Below are 14176 nucleotides of genomic sequence, written 5' to 3'. Positions count from 1 at the left end.
CCCCAAATTTGCATCCCTCTCAATGTGAGACCTGTTTTACAGCTGTTCCATCACTGTGTCATTAGTAAATTGCGGATTGTATTTCTCATTTGAAGGGTGGGGACTTGGTTGTATCAGTGGTCATTGGGAACCCATGGGCATTTGTAAATAAGCAATGCTGTATCTTTTTGGTTAGTTTTCACATCAGCTTTTGTTGGCATTAGAGGCCTTTGCTGGCTGTGTGTGTGCCTGTGAGTATCTGTAGGCACAGCAGCTGGGTTGAACATGACCATGCTGTCAGCTCATAGCCTCTTTTCAGGGGCCAAGGAAATACGTTGAATGTTTGAAGACAAAGTGCAATGAGCATTTATCAGAAGAGCTGAGTGACTGGGTATTGAGCACAGTTAATCCCATGACTCTGAGCTGTTTAAGCAAGCACACCTGTATAAACTGTCACTGTCTCATGAATTGTCACTGTCATGCCTTTATAAATTTGGAGCACTTAAGGGATGTGCCACATTGTGACACTTGAATTTATCTAGAGAACTATTCTGGCCTCAGACCACCCTGAAAATGGATTTGATTTAGAAGTTTGGATTCCAAGTTGAAAAAAAGTCTATTCTTCATCCTTTATGTACCTAAATATGCACGCATAACAATGTGCATGCTCGTGCATGTGCACACACCTTCAGGAGTTATGCACATAGTCCTGGTGTTCCTGTCTGTTCTGTACAACAGTCCAGACCTTGGTCATGGCCTTCAAGTCCCCTTGTGACCTGGCCCAGCTTAATCGTTCAGCCTTTTTCACCATAGCTTGGTCCTTCCAAGGCTTTGTGCTTGGCCCTGTCCTTGCCTCATTTGCTCCACTAAGGCTCTTCTCTGAACGAACCTTCCCATGTTCTTCTGGTTATCAGACTGGTAAGGCCTGCTCAGCCTTCAAAACCATCTTAAAGGCTGTCCCAAAAAATCTGTCATTGACCTGAGGGACAGAATAAACACCTGGTTCTGTGCCCAGCAGTATTTCAAGTATTCCTCCATTGCAGCATGTGACATCTTGTAGTCATTCATGTATTCATTCCTGTATTCACCTATTGACTCATTAAGTGTCTATTCTGTTATCATTTGTGGGGCAGCAGTTAGCATGTGGTAGGCATTCTGTTGGATCTCTAAGGAATGAGGAGTCACCAAAGGCACGGACTGAACCATTACAGGTCTCAGAAACCTGTGAGGGTGACAAACACATAGACAAATTATTCTGTGTGGTGAGTGAGTTTATGTGCACTGGCCAGCTAAGGTGCTGTCTGTGGGGACACAGAGGAGGCAAGGAGGGATCAGGCCAAGCTTCTCAGCATGGCAGGCGGTGGTTTGGGGTCTTGAAGAATAATTAGTGTCTCCTGTGAGATATAGGACATCTGCTGAGGGCAGGGGGAGAACATTTTCACTTATGTCCATTTCTGGGGTCTGGCACATGGGTGGGGAAACACAGCAGGTGTGTGTGGGGTTTCAGTAAATGCTGTACCACATTAAATTGAAACAAGTCACTAGGAAACTGAATTTCCCTTCACATTTATACCCCATCTTATTTCAGAATGAATTTAAGGCAGCTTGCAAAATTATAAAATAGCATACATTAAAGCAAGAAGGAAACCATGGAATAAAATTTAGGGAACTCAGTAAGGAAATCAGATTTGCAGATCCAAATGGCCCAAGTCTTCTCCAAGGGGCTTGCCTATAAATTTAGGCTGATCTGTTGACCACAAGGTAAAAACAACAACAAAGACTTGGTTTTGTTGTTATAGAACTTTCCTTTGGGATCTTTGTAAAGAGCCATCCCTGTGATGTGATGAATGACATCCTCAACACCTTTAGAGTAAGTCAGGTAACCAATCTCAAAGAATATTTCTTCTAATCCTTGGTGTGCCAGCAGCAGCACATAAAAGTGTAATTCACTAAAAGCAAGTTAATTCAGAGGTCCTGGAATGAGTTTCCTCTGAGGTCACTGTAGAATCAGAAAGGTGCTAAAACAAACAGGTTAGCTTTTTTCGTTGGATTTTTCCAATTTCACTGAAGTACAACTGACATACAGAAAACTGCATGGGCCATCAGGAGCGAGTGCCTGTATTTTTCCATTGTGAGCACATTTGCATCTAGAACTCTTGATCTGTATCAACACACACCTCAGAAGCCTTCCTGTGCTGCCTTCTGTCAGTACTCGGAACCCCCAAAGGGGCATCTTCATTCCTGACTTCCAATAATGTAGATTAGTTTTGTCGGTGTCTGTGCTTGGTATGAATGGATGTTGAGTATGTGTTCCTCTAACGGTTTATTTCTCTCAACCTGACCTTGGTAGGATTCATCCATGTTGCTACTGATAAAGGCAACCCATTTGTTCTTATTGCTGTGTTAACAGCAGTGTCCACCTAGGAACCTTACGATGGAAAGGCTTTCTGCCTGTGCTGCGCAGTACAGTAGCCACTAGCCACATGTGGCTGCTGAGCTTGTGAAATGTGGCTAATGTGACTGAGAGGCTGAGTGTTTTGTGTTTTTTTTTTTTTTAACCTTTCTTAGTAATTTGTGTTTAAATTTGCCTGTGACTCTTGCCTATGGTATTGGATAGTGAAATTGTGTAACGTTCTATTTTGCGAATATGCTGCGGTTTATATATCCTATTGTTAATTTTAAAAATTTGGTTGGCAGTTCCTGGCTATTATAAGTAATGAACATATAAACATTCCTGTATCTGTCTTGGTGAAGATAAGCATGTGTCTCTTTGGGTTTTATATATATATAGGATTTGGAATTGCTGAGTCAGAGGGTATACACATGGTCAGTTTTTGTACGTAGATACTACTAAAGAGTCTTCCACAATGTGTCTACCAGTTCCCCCTCCTATCAGCTGGCTTGAGAGTTCTAGATGTTCTACCTCCTTGGAGACCACTGGTATTATTAGTTGTTAATTTTAGCAATTGTAGTGGCTAAGTAGTGGTATCACATGATTCTAATTCGCATCTGTTTGGTTAAGTAGGTTTGTTGAGCAAACCTTCATTGGCCATTTGATTATCTTTTATAAAATATTTGTAACTTTTTTCCTGTTGTGTGATTTCTTATTTTTGTAGGAGTTCTTTAGTATTAAGATTGAGTCTCTTGAATACATGGGTTGCAAAGATCTTCATTTTGTGGCTTGCTTGTTATTTTCTTAATGGTTCATTCGATGGAAGGAAGTAAATAAATTTTAATGTCTATTTTTACCTTTTTTCTTTTTTTTTTTTTTTTGAGACGGGGTTTGAGGATGGTCTTACAGTGTTGCCTAGACTAGTCTTGAACTTTTTTAAAAATTCATTTTATTGTCTTTATCAATTGCCACTTAACGCAGACTTCTTAAATTTGTTAGCAAGATCAGTCATTTAAAATACACACGAGTGATCTGATACCATGGACTGATATTTCTTTTTTGGAATGAACATGCTTTTCTGACAAGCTAACAATAAAACCTCTGTTCAGTGTTCCAAATATATAAAATGACACATGTTCGAAACTTTTTATGATAACTATAATAACCAAGTGAGTCTTGAATTTTTAATTTTGAGACTATCCTCTTGCCTCAGTCCCCTAGGTAGCTAGAATTATAGGTACACATTAACCATGTCCAGTTACATTCTGTTCTTTCAAAGTAATATTTGCATTCTTTAATGTCATATAGATAAATTTGCTGGATTTTCTAATGCATTCTTTATTGTTTTGCTTTTTACATTCAAATTTAAAATCCATTTTTGATTGGTTGTATGGTATGGTGTGAGGTGGGGGTCAAGTTTATTTTTTCCTGGTCATTTATTCAAAGCAGTGCAGTGTTAACCTTTATCACAAATTAAGTGAATGTGTATGTATGTTTGTTTTTGTTGCAATCCATTGGTTTATTTTGTATATCTTTGCTCCAATATCATCCTATATTCATGAGTATACTTTATGATGAGTCTTAATTTGGGCCACTAAAAGTCATTCAGCTTTCGTGTTTTTCTTTATGATGGCATAAGAATTGGATTTATTCTAATAGGTCAGTTTTACCTGTCTCCCTCCTCACCCCCATCTCATTTTTATACAGTGTCCTAATGTTATGTGACATTGTCCTAGGTCCTTGAGATCACACAGGTGCGGTTTCTGTTCCCTAGGAGTTACATTTATGATCATGTTTTAGAATTCAAAAAATCATCCATGTATGATTTGGGTGGATAATCAGGATAGGTACGCTTAGATCCTGAGAAATGGGTAGGCTAGCCCAGTACCCATGTGAGAAGGTAACAGTTGAATGGGTGGGAAGGGGAAAAAAAAGCATCATGATGAACCAACCATATGATGATGACCTGGGGCTGAGAGGAAATAGGAGTTTTTTCCTTGTGGACAGGCAGGAGCCTAGATATTGGATCTTGAGGCAAGTGCTGGTGAGATCCATGGGGATCCATTGGACCTTCATTTTATTTTTTTTTAAATGGGAATGGAGGTTGCAGACACATCGTGCTCTGGTAGGAATCACAGTATATTTATTTATTTATTTATGTGGTGCTGAGGATTGAACTCAGTGCCTCACGCCTGTGAGGTGAGCGCTTTACCACTGAGCTAAAGCCTCCGCCCCGCCATTGGACCTTCAGAGGACATTTGAATGCCAGTCTCTATGGAAGAGGAACCAAAGAGCTGCTTCTTTACAACTCAGTCCCTGAAAGTGCTCTCTTGATTTAAGTTTTTCTTGTTGATTGGCTTAGGCCCAATGAGATTCCCCTCCATTCAGCATCCCTGTCTAAATATCCAGGATAGATGGAGGCCTGGCAAGAGAGAGAAGTATTCTAAGTCATGGATCCTGAAGGAGGCAGGGGGCCATTTTTGCACATAGAATAAGGCCATTTCTGATGCAACACAATTAGAATTCTGAATCAGCCCAGGAGCCCGCATCTGGGCAGGTCAGCTGCTGGGCCCTGGAGTGAGTCCAGAGCTAACATATCATTAAGTTAGCTGGCAACAGACTGTAACACTGGGTGGTGAGTCTCCACTGGCCTTTTGTAAGTAGGGGTGACTCCCTAGCACTTACCCGTAGACTTGCCACCCAGGGAGTGCACCCTCTGGAAATGGTTGTTATAGGGTTTGCCTAAACACAGTGCATATATTTATATGGCGTGCGTTGTTGTCTTTTAAAATACGAGCTTTCTACGATTAATTTTTAATTTATAGCCATTGTCATTAAAAATGCTAACATATCCTGATAATCTGATGGTGAACCTTACTGAGAAAGTGATATTATGCATAGGTTAGTGGCTAAGGAGGGCTATTTTTCCTGGTGTTTGTTTTCTTTATTTTTAGTAAGCATCATGGTTGGTTGGTCCACCTGGAATGTTCGTTCACTCTGTAAACCTATTAGAACCAGGGAGCTATTCTTGGTGTTTTCTTTGATTTGTGAGACAGGGCCTACGAGTTTGCCTTTTGAATTACAGACAGCTGCTTACCATGGACGCTGGTGTTTTGAAGCTGGAAAGAAGTTTCTGTTTGTGGGTGTGCAGTGTATTTCTGGGGCTTAATTGCCCACCTCTTGGGGATCCATAACTTGGGCTGCAGGTTCATCCAGCTCAGGTTTCCCTCTAAGGCTCCCCGCCTTGACATCAGGTCTTTGCATCAGAATGGTCAGATGAGTAGATTGCCTGGCACTGAGAACAGGGCTGTGTCCTGTTGAAGGAATCCACCAGTGAAGGAGGACAGTGATCAGCTTGACTGGTGGTGATGATGGGGGAAAGGAAGGAGCAGGCTTTCTATTCTCAATGGCTGGCAGGTTTGTTACGGGGAAGGGGAAGGTAGTTCCCCTAAAAGCTGATAACAGAGTGGTTCCATCAGAGCTGCATAGCATGAAATCAATTAGAGCTGTTCTTGAGCTGTCACCTGGGCAAGTACTTAGGGCTGATCAAACTGAGAATTAATCAGGGAATCTCAGGATGATAATGTTAAGTCCTCTACTGGGTGCTCAGAATTGGAGTCTTGGTGAAGAGCTATGGGCTTGTTGATCGTATTCTGTTGATACGGAAATGATTTTTGAAAATGAGAAGGAGTAATTATCCACTCCTTCCTGCTGAAAGTAGAGGGAACCTGTTGACAATTGGAGTATATGACACTGAGGTTCACTGGCTGCTCCTGGCTGCGTGGCAGATGTTGCTTCAATTCTCAGTGTCTGCATCCCCCTCGAGTTCTGCTCTCTGACAGGGACGTATGTTGTGCAGTTCCATTGATCTGGTGGTTGCTGGCATAATCTAGGCTGCTGATCCTCACCTGTACTACTCAGGCCACTTGTTAGCAAGGTTGGCTAGCATCTGAAATGGTAGGAAAATCATCACATGCCCCACTTTACATATGCAAAAGTGATTAACCATCATTAATGCCTGACATTCCTCCCAACTGCTCAGGGAGGTGAGTCAGTATCATCACTATTCATTAGCAATTAATTAGACTGTGTTCCATGATGTCAGTCACGGACAGAGCCGAGAATTCAGCTCTGCTACCTCCCACTGTCTAGTGAGGGTGTAGTGAGTCGGAAATTCCCGCGGAATACACTTTCCATCTGGAGAAAAGGCTCCTGGGCTTGGGTTCTGTGAAGTATATGATTTGGGTGACTTATTTAGATCTCTGGAGCCCCTAAGAAGGGGGATAACACCCCCCGGGGGGGTGTCAAGCAGTGATTAAATAAGATTCTGTAGCCAAAAGCTTCTGTCATTGTGCTTAAGACCTGGTTCCCTGGGAGAAGGTAGTATTTGTGTTTGAAATGCCAGGTCACATTGGGAAGCACATCATCTTTTCCCCCAGTTGTGTCCACACCCCTCCCCACTTTTCTTTTTTTGGGAGACAGCTTTTAAGAGAGAAATCTGGGCTTTCATTAAGATTACTGTGACCTTCGAGGCATCAAATGCTCGGTTGAGTTGTGTACTATAAATATCATTCCAGCCGCGTGACAGTCTCTGGACCCTGTAGCGGCTCGCTCCGGGCCCACTGCTGTCGCCTCCTGATCTTCGTTCCTAGCCCATCTCCCGAGTGTTTCCCACTCACCACTCACAGGTTGGCTTTGGCCAGCATTCATCCCTTTGGATTTCTCCCTTGGCCGTTTCTTTGGCTTCTGGTCTTCGTACCTTTGCCAGTTTGTGTTCTTTAGAGCTTTCCTGTGGTTGCCTTCTTCTGGTTCTTTCCTTCCCCTTGTGGTCAAAAGAAAAGGGAAATAGAGAAGGTAAGATAGTTTCCTTACAATAAGGCTGGTTCTTTACCGAAGAGGCTTACCTCTTAGAGGACCCAAATCTGACTCTCCCCTGCAGCACAGAAGGACGTTTGCTTGTCGGAAATCGCAGTCTGTTCTTAACGAGGAGCTGGCTGGCTGGTCCAGCCTCGATCTCCCCTGCGTCCTCCTGCGTCTTCTTCATGTGCTGATTTCTTTCAGGGCTCTTACTCTTCATGTGGAACTTTGGCCAGAGTCAGCGTGAGGGATGGGAAAGTAGCCCAAACCCTTCCCCTTCTCACTTATATATAATCTGGGGGATGAGCTCAGTCCTGTCGTTCTCAAGGACTGCCCACGTCATCTGGTTGTTGGTTCATTCTTTCTTTTATTGACTACTTGTGAGCCGTGTCCTGTGTCAGCACTGGGGGGACTATGGTGAGCCTAGTAGTCTCAGTTCTCCAGGACACTGGGGTGCAGGTGATGGGAGCCATGGCCATCTTACCCAATTCTATTATGGGCAGAATCTGTGGGAACACAAGAGGGTAAGTGACTGAGTTGTCTCCTTTGGGAGTTTACGATGGAAACTGAGGCATACAGATACTACAAGGGCCACAGGGTTCTGGGTGACTTGAGTAGACAGAGAGTCCTAAACTCCCGGGGCTGCCTTATAGGATATGAAGTAAGACACCAGCTAAAACAGGGTTTTTTGGTGACCCTCACATTCAGTGGCATTTCATTGAGTCTTTTAACCATCTGAAAGTGGGTGAGATTCTTAACGTTGTGGAAGACTCACAGGAATTAAGATTCAGAGGGAGCAGGCCCCTCCTGTCTCACCCCTTGGCGGGTGCTCGCTGAATGAAGTTGTGTCAGGAATACAGGTATCTGAGGGTCTCCCCCCATATGCCCGCCCCCAGGAGCTCAGAACAGAATGTGTGGGTCTGAGACACATCATGCTCATCCCCCTGAATCCCTGTGACCCTTCTTGAAGGGTCTGTGGACTGTGAAGAGATTATCCATTTAGGGAATGTGGCTGGTGGGGCAGTTAGATTCACTCGCATCACGGGGAACAGCTGTTTTTGGAGTTTATTAGAGCGTGGCTGGGAAGAGTTTCAGGAAACAAGGAGCTTTCAGAAAAGTGTTTGAGGGAAGCTGAGTTACACTGTTATGTAATATTCTTTTTTTGGGGGGGGGTCTATTTTCAACAAAAAACTTAGCACATCCTTTCTTTTCCTTGGAGGTATGCTATGGAAAGGGTTGTTTCATTGAACCACCCCCTGTTCCGAAGAAGAGGGAAACTATTGAACCTATTTTAAAAAAAACAAAAGTTTGGATTTAGGTGAATCTTAGAAATTTTTCATCAATTAAAAAAATTTTAATTTTTAATTTTACTTTTCTGGGTGCATTATGATTATACCTAATAGTGGCATCCATTGTGCCATATTTATACATGCACATCACATAACTTATCAGTCTCCTTCCCCAGTTTGTCATCCATTTAACTTTTCCATTTAGTCATCTGAAGACCTCAAGAAGATCCTTTGTAAGTCTACTTCCCAAAGTGAACCATGAGGAGGGGACATTCCTTTGCTTCTGCACCATCCCATTTTGAGTAGCTATTTTGGGATCATAAAGTACGCCATTGTCTAAGAGAGGATGGACTTGAAAATAAGTGAGCGACTGCCTGGTTTCACAGATGACAGAGTATCTTCACTCTTGTCACTCTTTAGGAGTTTAGTGAATTTTCTGTAGGAGGACTGAATTTAACTTCTAATCTCCTCCATTTTACAAGCGAGAACTTGAGCTTCTGAGAGGTGAGTTGAGTTGGGCTGTGTGGCTCATGGTTGAGTCACGTTTGGAAGCCAGATTGGTTTGAATCTTAATACCACGTCACCCCGGGCCCTTGTACCATGTTCTTTTTTTGTTGACTGAGTTGAGGGAAGGTGGATTCCCTTGCTCAAAGGATGTAGGAGGGAGGTGAAGACATCACTTCTGCAGATATAGATATTCTGCACCTAATTTACTTAATTAGATCTTAATAAGTGGAAATTTATCCTATACGTTAAAAACTGAGGCAGACTGGGTGGTGGTTAACCAGGTCTGTGTATTTTTAGGATACTCTGAAAGTGTGGCTAATACTCAGAGCCAGTGGATACAAGGACAGTTTCCAGGATGAGGTGGATTTTGAGCTGAGGGATGGAATGCCAGAATGGTTATTTCGGTATCCAGCCTGGGGAGTGTTTTCTCAGCCAGTTCCAGTCTTGTGATCGGAAACTCTCTGCCCATACAGGGCCTCATCTTACAATTGGGTTGTAAAACCAAGGGCCTGAGTAACTCTGTGGATTATATATCAGGTGGTGTCTGGGGCTGTGTGCTGGCCCAAGTCCAGAGTAGGTTATTCCATCCTGCGGAACTCTAGTTGACCAAATGACAAGCGCCTGGATGCAGAATTCCTCCCTTTGAGATAAATGCATGAAAACACGGGAATGTTTAGAATGGAGTCTGGACTTCCTGCCCAGGTGGAATAATTAATGCTTGTGGGTGTAGTGTTCCCCAACCAACCAAGGACTTGGGACTGAGCCTTTGCAGGAACTTGGAGGGACTGTTGGCAGCACCCTGCTGCCTGCCTTCTGCGATAGTCCACCTCTGTATAGTTCAGCTGGCAGAAAGTCTTTCCTTTTCTTGGGAACATCCATGGACTGGGTCTTCTCCCTCTCCTGGGACTGGCAGTTCTCCAGAGGTGTTTCAGTGTCTGAGGACTCTAGACATGGGCCGAGGTGAAAAATAGAGAAATTTAATGAGCTCCGAAACCCATTGCACAAGACTCAGTACTAAAGAAACCACCCCTGAGGTGGGGGAGCTTGGAGGTTTTAGGGATCAGAAGTTCACCTCTGGGTGCCATTTATTGAGAATTGTGGACAAATTGGAGTGTGCTCCTGACGGGTGGGCAGAGGATGATGGTGGGGTCTGGTCTAAAAGACAGGCATACACAATAAATAAGTGTTTTGGGAGAGATTTGCTCCCCTAAGGGATGGATGAATGTTCAAGGGTAGATTGGTAGAAGTTAGATAATTAGATAATGGGTTTTAGTCTAATAAGTGGAAGAATTTCCGCGTGCAGGCATGATGGAGGCCGTCAGTACCGAGGCCTTAGTGCGCCCCTTCATGGGTGGTGTTCAAGCGTAAAAAGTTGAACACAATATCTTTTATTTTATTTATTTATTTTTAATTATTATTATTATTATTTTTTATGTGGTGCTAAGGATCAAACCCAGTGCCTCAAGCATGCGAGGCAAGCACTCCACCGCTGAGCTACACCTCTAGCCCTGGTTCTGTATATTTTGTTGTTCTGGTTTTTTGTTTTGTTCAGGGAGGGGTGAGGAGAGAGAAGATGGCTAGCCACTGCCAAAGAGTTCCTTCTAACTCTCTCTGTCTCCAGTAGGCTGCCCTGGTGCGGGAACAGACTCTAGGACAGTGTACAGTTCTGCTCTTGTTTTATAAGACGCTTAGATCCCAACACAAAATGTAATAGCTTGAGAATTCAAAAGGCCCACACCATAGGCATCATAGAGTTCACCTGGGGGTCAATTGAAAACCCTTACTTATAGCATAATTTATACCTTAAGGTCTGCTCGTTTTTGAAGTCCTGTGTAAATGTACGCCGTGTGTTGGTAAGGGGTAGGAAATACTTTGCTGACATGTTCTTTGAATGATGGCTCAGTGGCAACATTTAAAGGCAGACAACCTGAGGGTGGTCCCCCCCCCCCTTCCCCAATCCCTTTCTTTTTAATCCAGGTGTTGCCAAATCTAGAAAGCTGTCAGGGTGAGAAGCCAAAAGCGCCCATTAGTGAAACTATTAATTGTGTGATATTCATGTGTGCCTCAGGGTTTCTGTACCAGGGATCTGTTGAGATTTACTGGTGGCAAAGGACCGGGGCACTGGATGCAGTTTGACAAGCCAGTTGCTCTCAGGTGATGGTCCTGGTGATGACCTTGGGATGTGGATTGATTGACCAGCGCTGCTTTCCTCCTGGGCGCTTCTGTTGAAATATTGCACATATTTGAGAGGGTGGGCGGGAGGGCACAAGCAGTGGTCACAGAAGCCCTCCCTATTCAGGCCCTGTGCCTCCCCCTTTACATTAATCCCCAGGAGCAATTATTCTCCCCCTTTTACGAAGGACTTTGAATTAATGATCTGATGTCTTTTCAACAAAGGAATATTGATATATTAGTGTGTAGGACAGCAGGGAGTACTGGATTAGATCCTTTTCACATTGGTGTTAAGCCAGTGTGACATTTGTTTAGAAAGCTTATCCCTTTATGACCATAAGTTTCATGCATAATTCAAGGAGAATTAATTTTTGCAAAGATTTCTTTTAGTTCTCTAATCTTCAGTACTATAGAAAAATAAATGAAAGAGGGCCCCCCCCATGTGATCAGGAATCAAGAGACCAAGTGCCCCATGAAGGTGTGGAACACTTCCTCAAGTGTGCCAGGCACTTGTGGTGGGTGTTGTAGAAAGACAGGTGGGGATGATGTGGTCCCTGCCATGAGGTTATCATTTCGGAGCTGAGTGTTAAAGTGACCTGACTGTACAGACTAAGAGCCCTGAAGATCAATGCCATAGGTCCAGGTCAGCTGGCACAGCTGACTTGGTAGGATGAATAATATGATAATAAAATAATCTTCCTCCTGCCACCATCTTGCATGTGATGATCTCATGTTGAGATGCTGTACCATTTCAGTTACGATGCCAATTGCTACACTGGAGCTTTTATTTTGCTTTATTTTCTTATAAACAACTTCTTGTGCTATGAAGACTTGATTATCCTTGAGCAAAGCATCCGTAGTAGACAGTGGGCCCTTGGTGAAAATTTCCTCTCATCTCTGAAGCCTTCCAGCTCTTCTGCCTGGCGTTGCCCTTCTGTGTAGCGAAAGCCACTGGCGTCTCAAAATTCCATATTCTGTCCTAGGAGTTATTTTCCGAGCAAAGCTGGAGCCTGAAGAACTTGCAGTAGAACCAGCAAGAGGTGCTCTGTTTGTGGATACTGCGTTCTTATACTATTTTGTGATCTCTCTTTTAGGTTTATTTTCTTGAAAAGGCTCCAGGCTTCGGCTTGGAAAATCAAACCGCCAAAATTGAGCCCAGTAGCTGGAGCGGCAGCGAGAGCCCTGCCGAAAACATGGAAAGGATGAGTGACTCTGCAGATAAGCCGATCGACAATGATGCCGAAGGGGTCTGGAGCCCCGACATTGAGCAGAGCTTTCAGGAGGCCCTGGCTATCTATCCACCGTGTGGGAGGAGGAAAATCATCTTATCAGACGAAGGCAAAATGTATGGTAAGTGGCCTGGAACGTTCCTCCGAATTACTACCTGCTGTTGTGGTCGAGGAGAGATTTAACTGGCCTTTGAGTGTGATCATCCATTGTACTGGGCTGAATGATCTTTGTAGAATTACAGTTTGTTATCCAGGTAACTCTCACCTGAAGAGGAGTGTCAGTATCGGACCACAGGAGAAGCGATCCCTGGGCTTTATCTTTCTGCGTGCCCAGTGGTGTTACGGTGGAAGCTCCTGAGGTCTGGGTGGGGACATAGGTAGTTGCAGTGGTCTATGTAGGCCTCTTCAGCTCACTGGCTCAATGTAACCGTAGCGCTGGCACTTATCTCCTGGTAACTGGTGCCACAGAGGCATGGGGGTCTGCTGCCACCAAATCTCTTGAAACCTGCACCAGTTTCCCACAGGAAGAGCCAATATTCAAGATGGTTTATGTGAAATCTCTTCTTACAAAAGCCAACAGTTTTTTTTTAAAATTATTATTATTATTTTTTAAACAATACTCTACAGGCCAGACACAAACACCTGCATGGGCCTGATCAGATCCTTGAACCACTTGTTTGCATCTCTGCTGCCAGTTTGCAGTTGGATGCCAGATGAGGCATTAACCCCCAGACCATTCTCGCCAGCCTTCCCTTCTCCTGGGGGATGCCTTGCAGTGTGTTCTGAGGGAAACTCTAGGAGTGTGAGGAAGGTGAGACTCTGTTAACCAGTTAGCTTAGGATGCTAAAAACAGCAGTAAGTACCCATCTATGAGGGTTGCTCGGCTGGGTTCGGGCACCGCCCCTCCTTCTATCAATGCTTCCAGCTGCAGATCAGTACTTTTTGGCTGCTTACCTTTGGAAAGCAGATGGAAGGTAGTTGCTTATACATTCTGCTTGTCTAATTGGGCACAGAGTTGACAGAGTTTGCTCTGTAGCCGAGTCTAAAGAGATGCAAACAAATAACCTAAAACTCACAGAGAACAAGCTCAGCAACCTATCAGAGGTTGTTAACTTATCATGGGAGTGATTTATTTCTAAATAATTTGAACTCTTTCCGGGACAGGGTGTTGTACTTTTACTCCTCTGTCAGGAGCTGTAGGAGGTGGCTGCTCTAGCCAGCACACACTGCTAGGAGAAGGCAGATGGTGGTACAGCTGCCACCAGCTGTGTCCCACCCCACTCTCCCCTCCAACTTGGATGATGTAATGGAAACAAGGACAGTTTTGCTTTCTGCAGCATTGGAGCCCCTTAGCCTGCCATGCACTGGGAGAGGGCGAGTCCAAACCTTCGGCGTTTGTTTTAAAGGCTCTCCTGATATCTCTCTTAGAGCAGCTCCTTCATTCATGTCTAGTGACCCGGAGTCGGGAAGGAATAGCTAACTCAGTTGCCGTGGGCAGAAGGTCAGGGCCTAGATGCTCTGTGGTATTTCTCTTCTGCTTTGCTTCTGCAGCCTGTTTGCTCCTGAGGGCTTGTCCTCCTACCTGAAGATGTCTCCCCCAGGCCTCTTAGGCAGAAAAAAAATACTTTAGTCTTCCAACCTTCTTTGAAGATGGCTTTATTATATACAGGGTGGCTTTGGGAGCTACCTGTACAGCTTGTTTCCCCAGAAATTGTTTTAATCTAAAATAATGGCATAAGATTGGAAGTCCT

The 14176-nt window shown here is 44.0% G+C and overlaps 1 protein-coding gene and 1 long non-coding RNA gene across 9 annotated transcripts in view; one reads left to right on the top strand and one right to left on the bottom strand.

The window, feature by feature from the left end:
- Tead1 (TEA domain transcription factor 1) overlaps positions 1-14176 on the top strand; it is a 254810-nt gene that overhangs the window by 71207 nt on the left and 169427 nt on the right. For all 5 annotated transcript variants that reach the window (XM_077798173.1, XM_026395863.2, XM_026395862.2 and 2 more), the window contains one exon: positions 12291-12546. In XM_077798173.1, the coding sequence (XP_077654299.1) occupies positions 12390-12546 (157 nt within the window). In that variant the 5' untranslated portion in view covers positions 12291-12389. The remainder of the gene's footprint in view (positions 1-12290; positions 12547-14176) is intronic.
- LOC144254392 (uncharacterized) lies at positions 3442-7476 on the bottom strand. Of its 4 annotated transcripts, none has more exons than XR_013343486.1 (4): positions 7276-7476; positions 7051-7193; positions 5469-6320; positions 3442-4793 (listed from the first exon to the last, which is right to left on the bottom strand). It is a non-coding gene; the product is annotated as an uncharacterized LOC144254392 (long non-coding RNA). The 4 variants fall into 4 exon arrangements; XR_013343485.1 differs by having other exon boundaries at positions 5469-5685; XR_013343488.1 differs by having other exon boundaries at positions 7058-7193.

The sequence above is a fragment of the Urocitellus parryii genome, chromosome 4 (genome assembly GCF_045843805.1).
Source record: "Urocitellus parryii isolate mUroPar1 chromosome 4, mUroPar1.hap1, whole genome shotgun sequence".
Classification (NCBI taxonomy): domain Eukaryota; kingdom Metazoa; phylum Chordata; class Mammalia; order Rodentia; family Sciuridae; genus Urocitellus; species Urocitellus parryii.
This window is presented reverse-complemented; position numbering and strand designations above follow the sequence as displayed.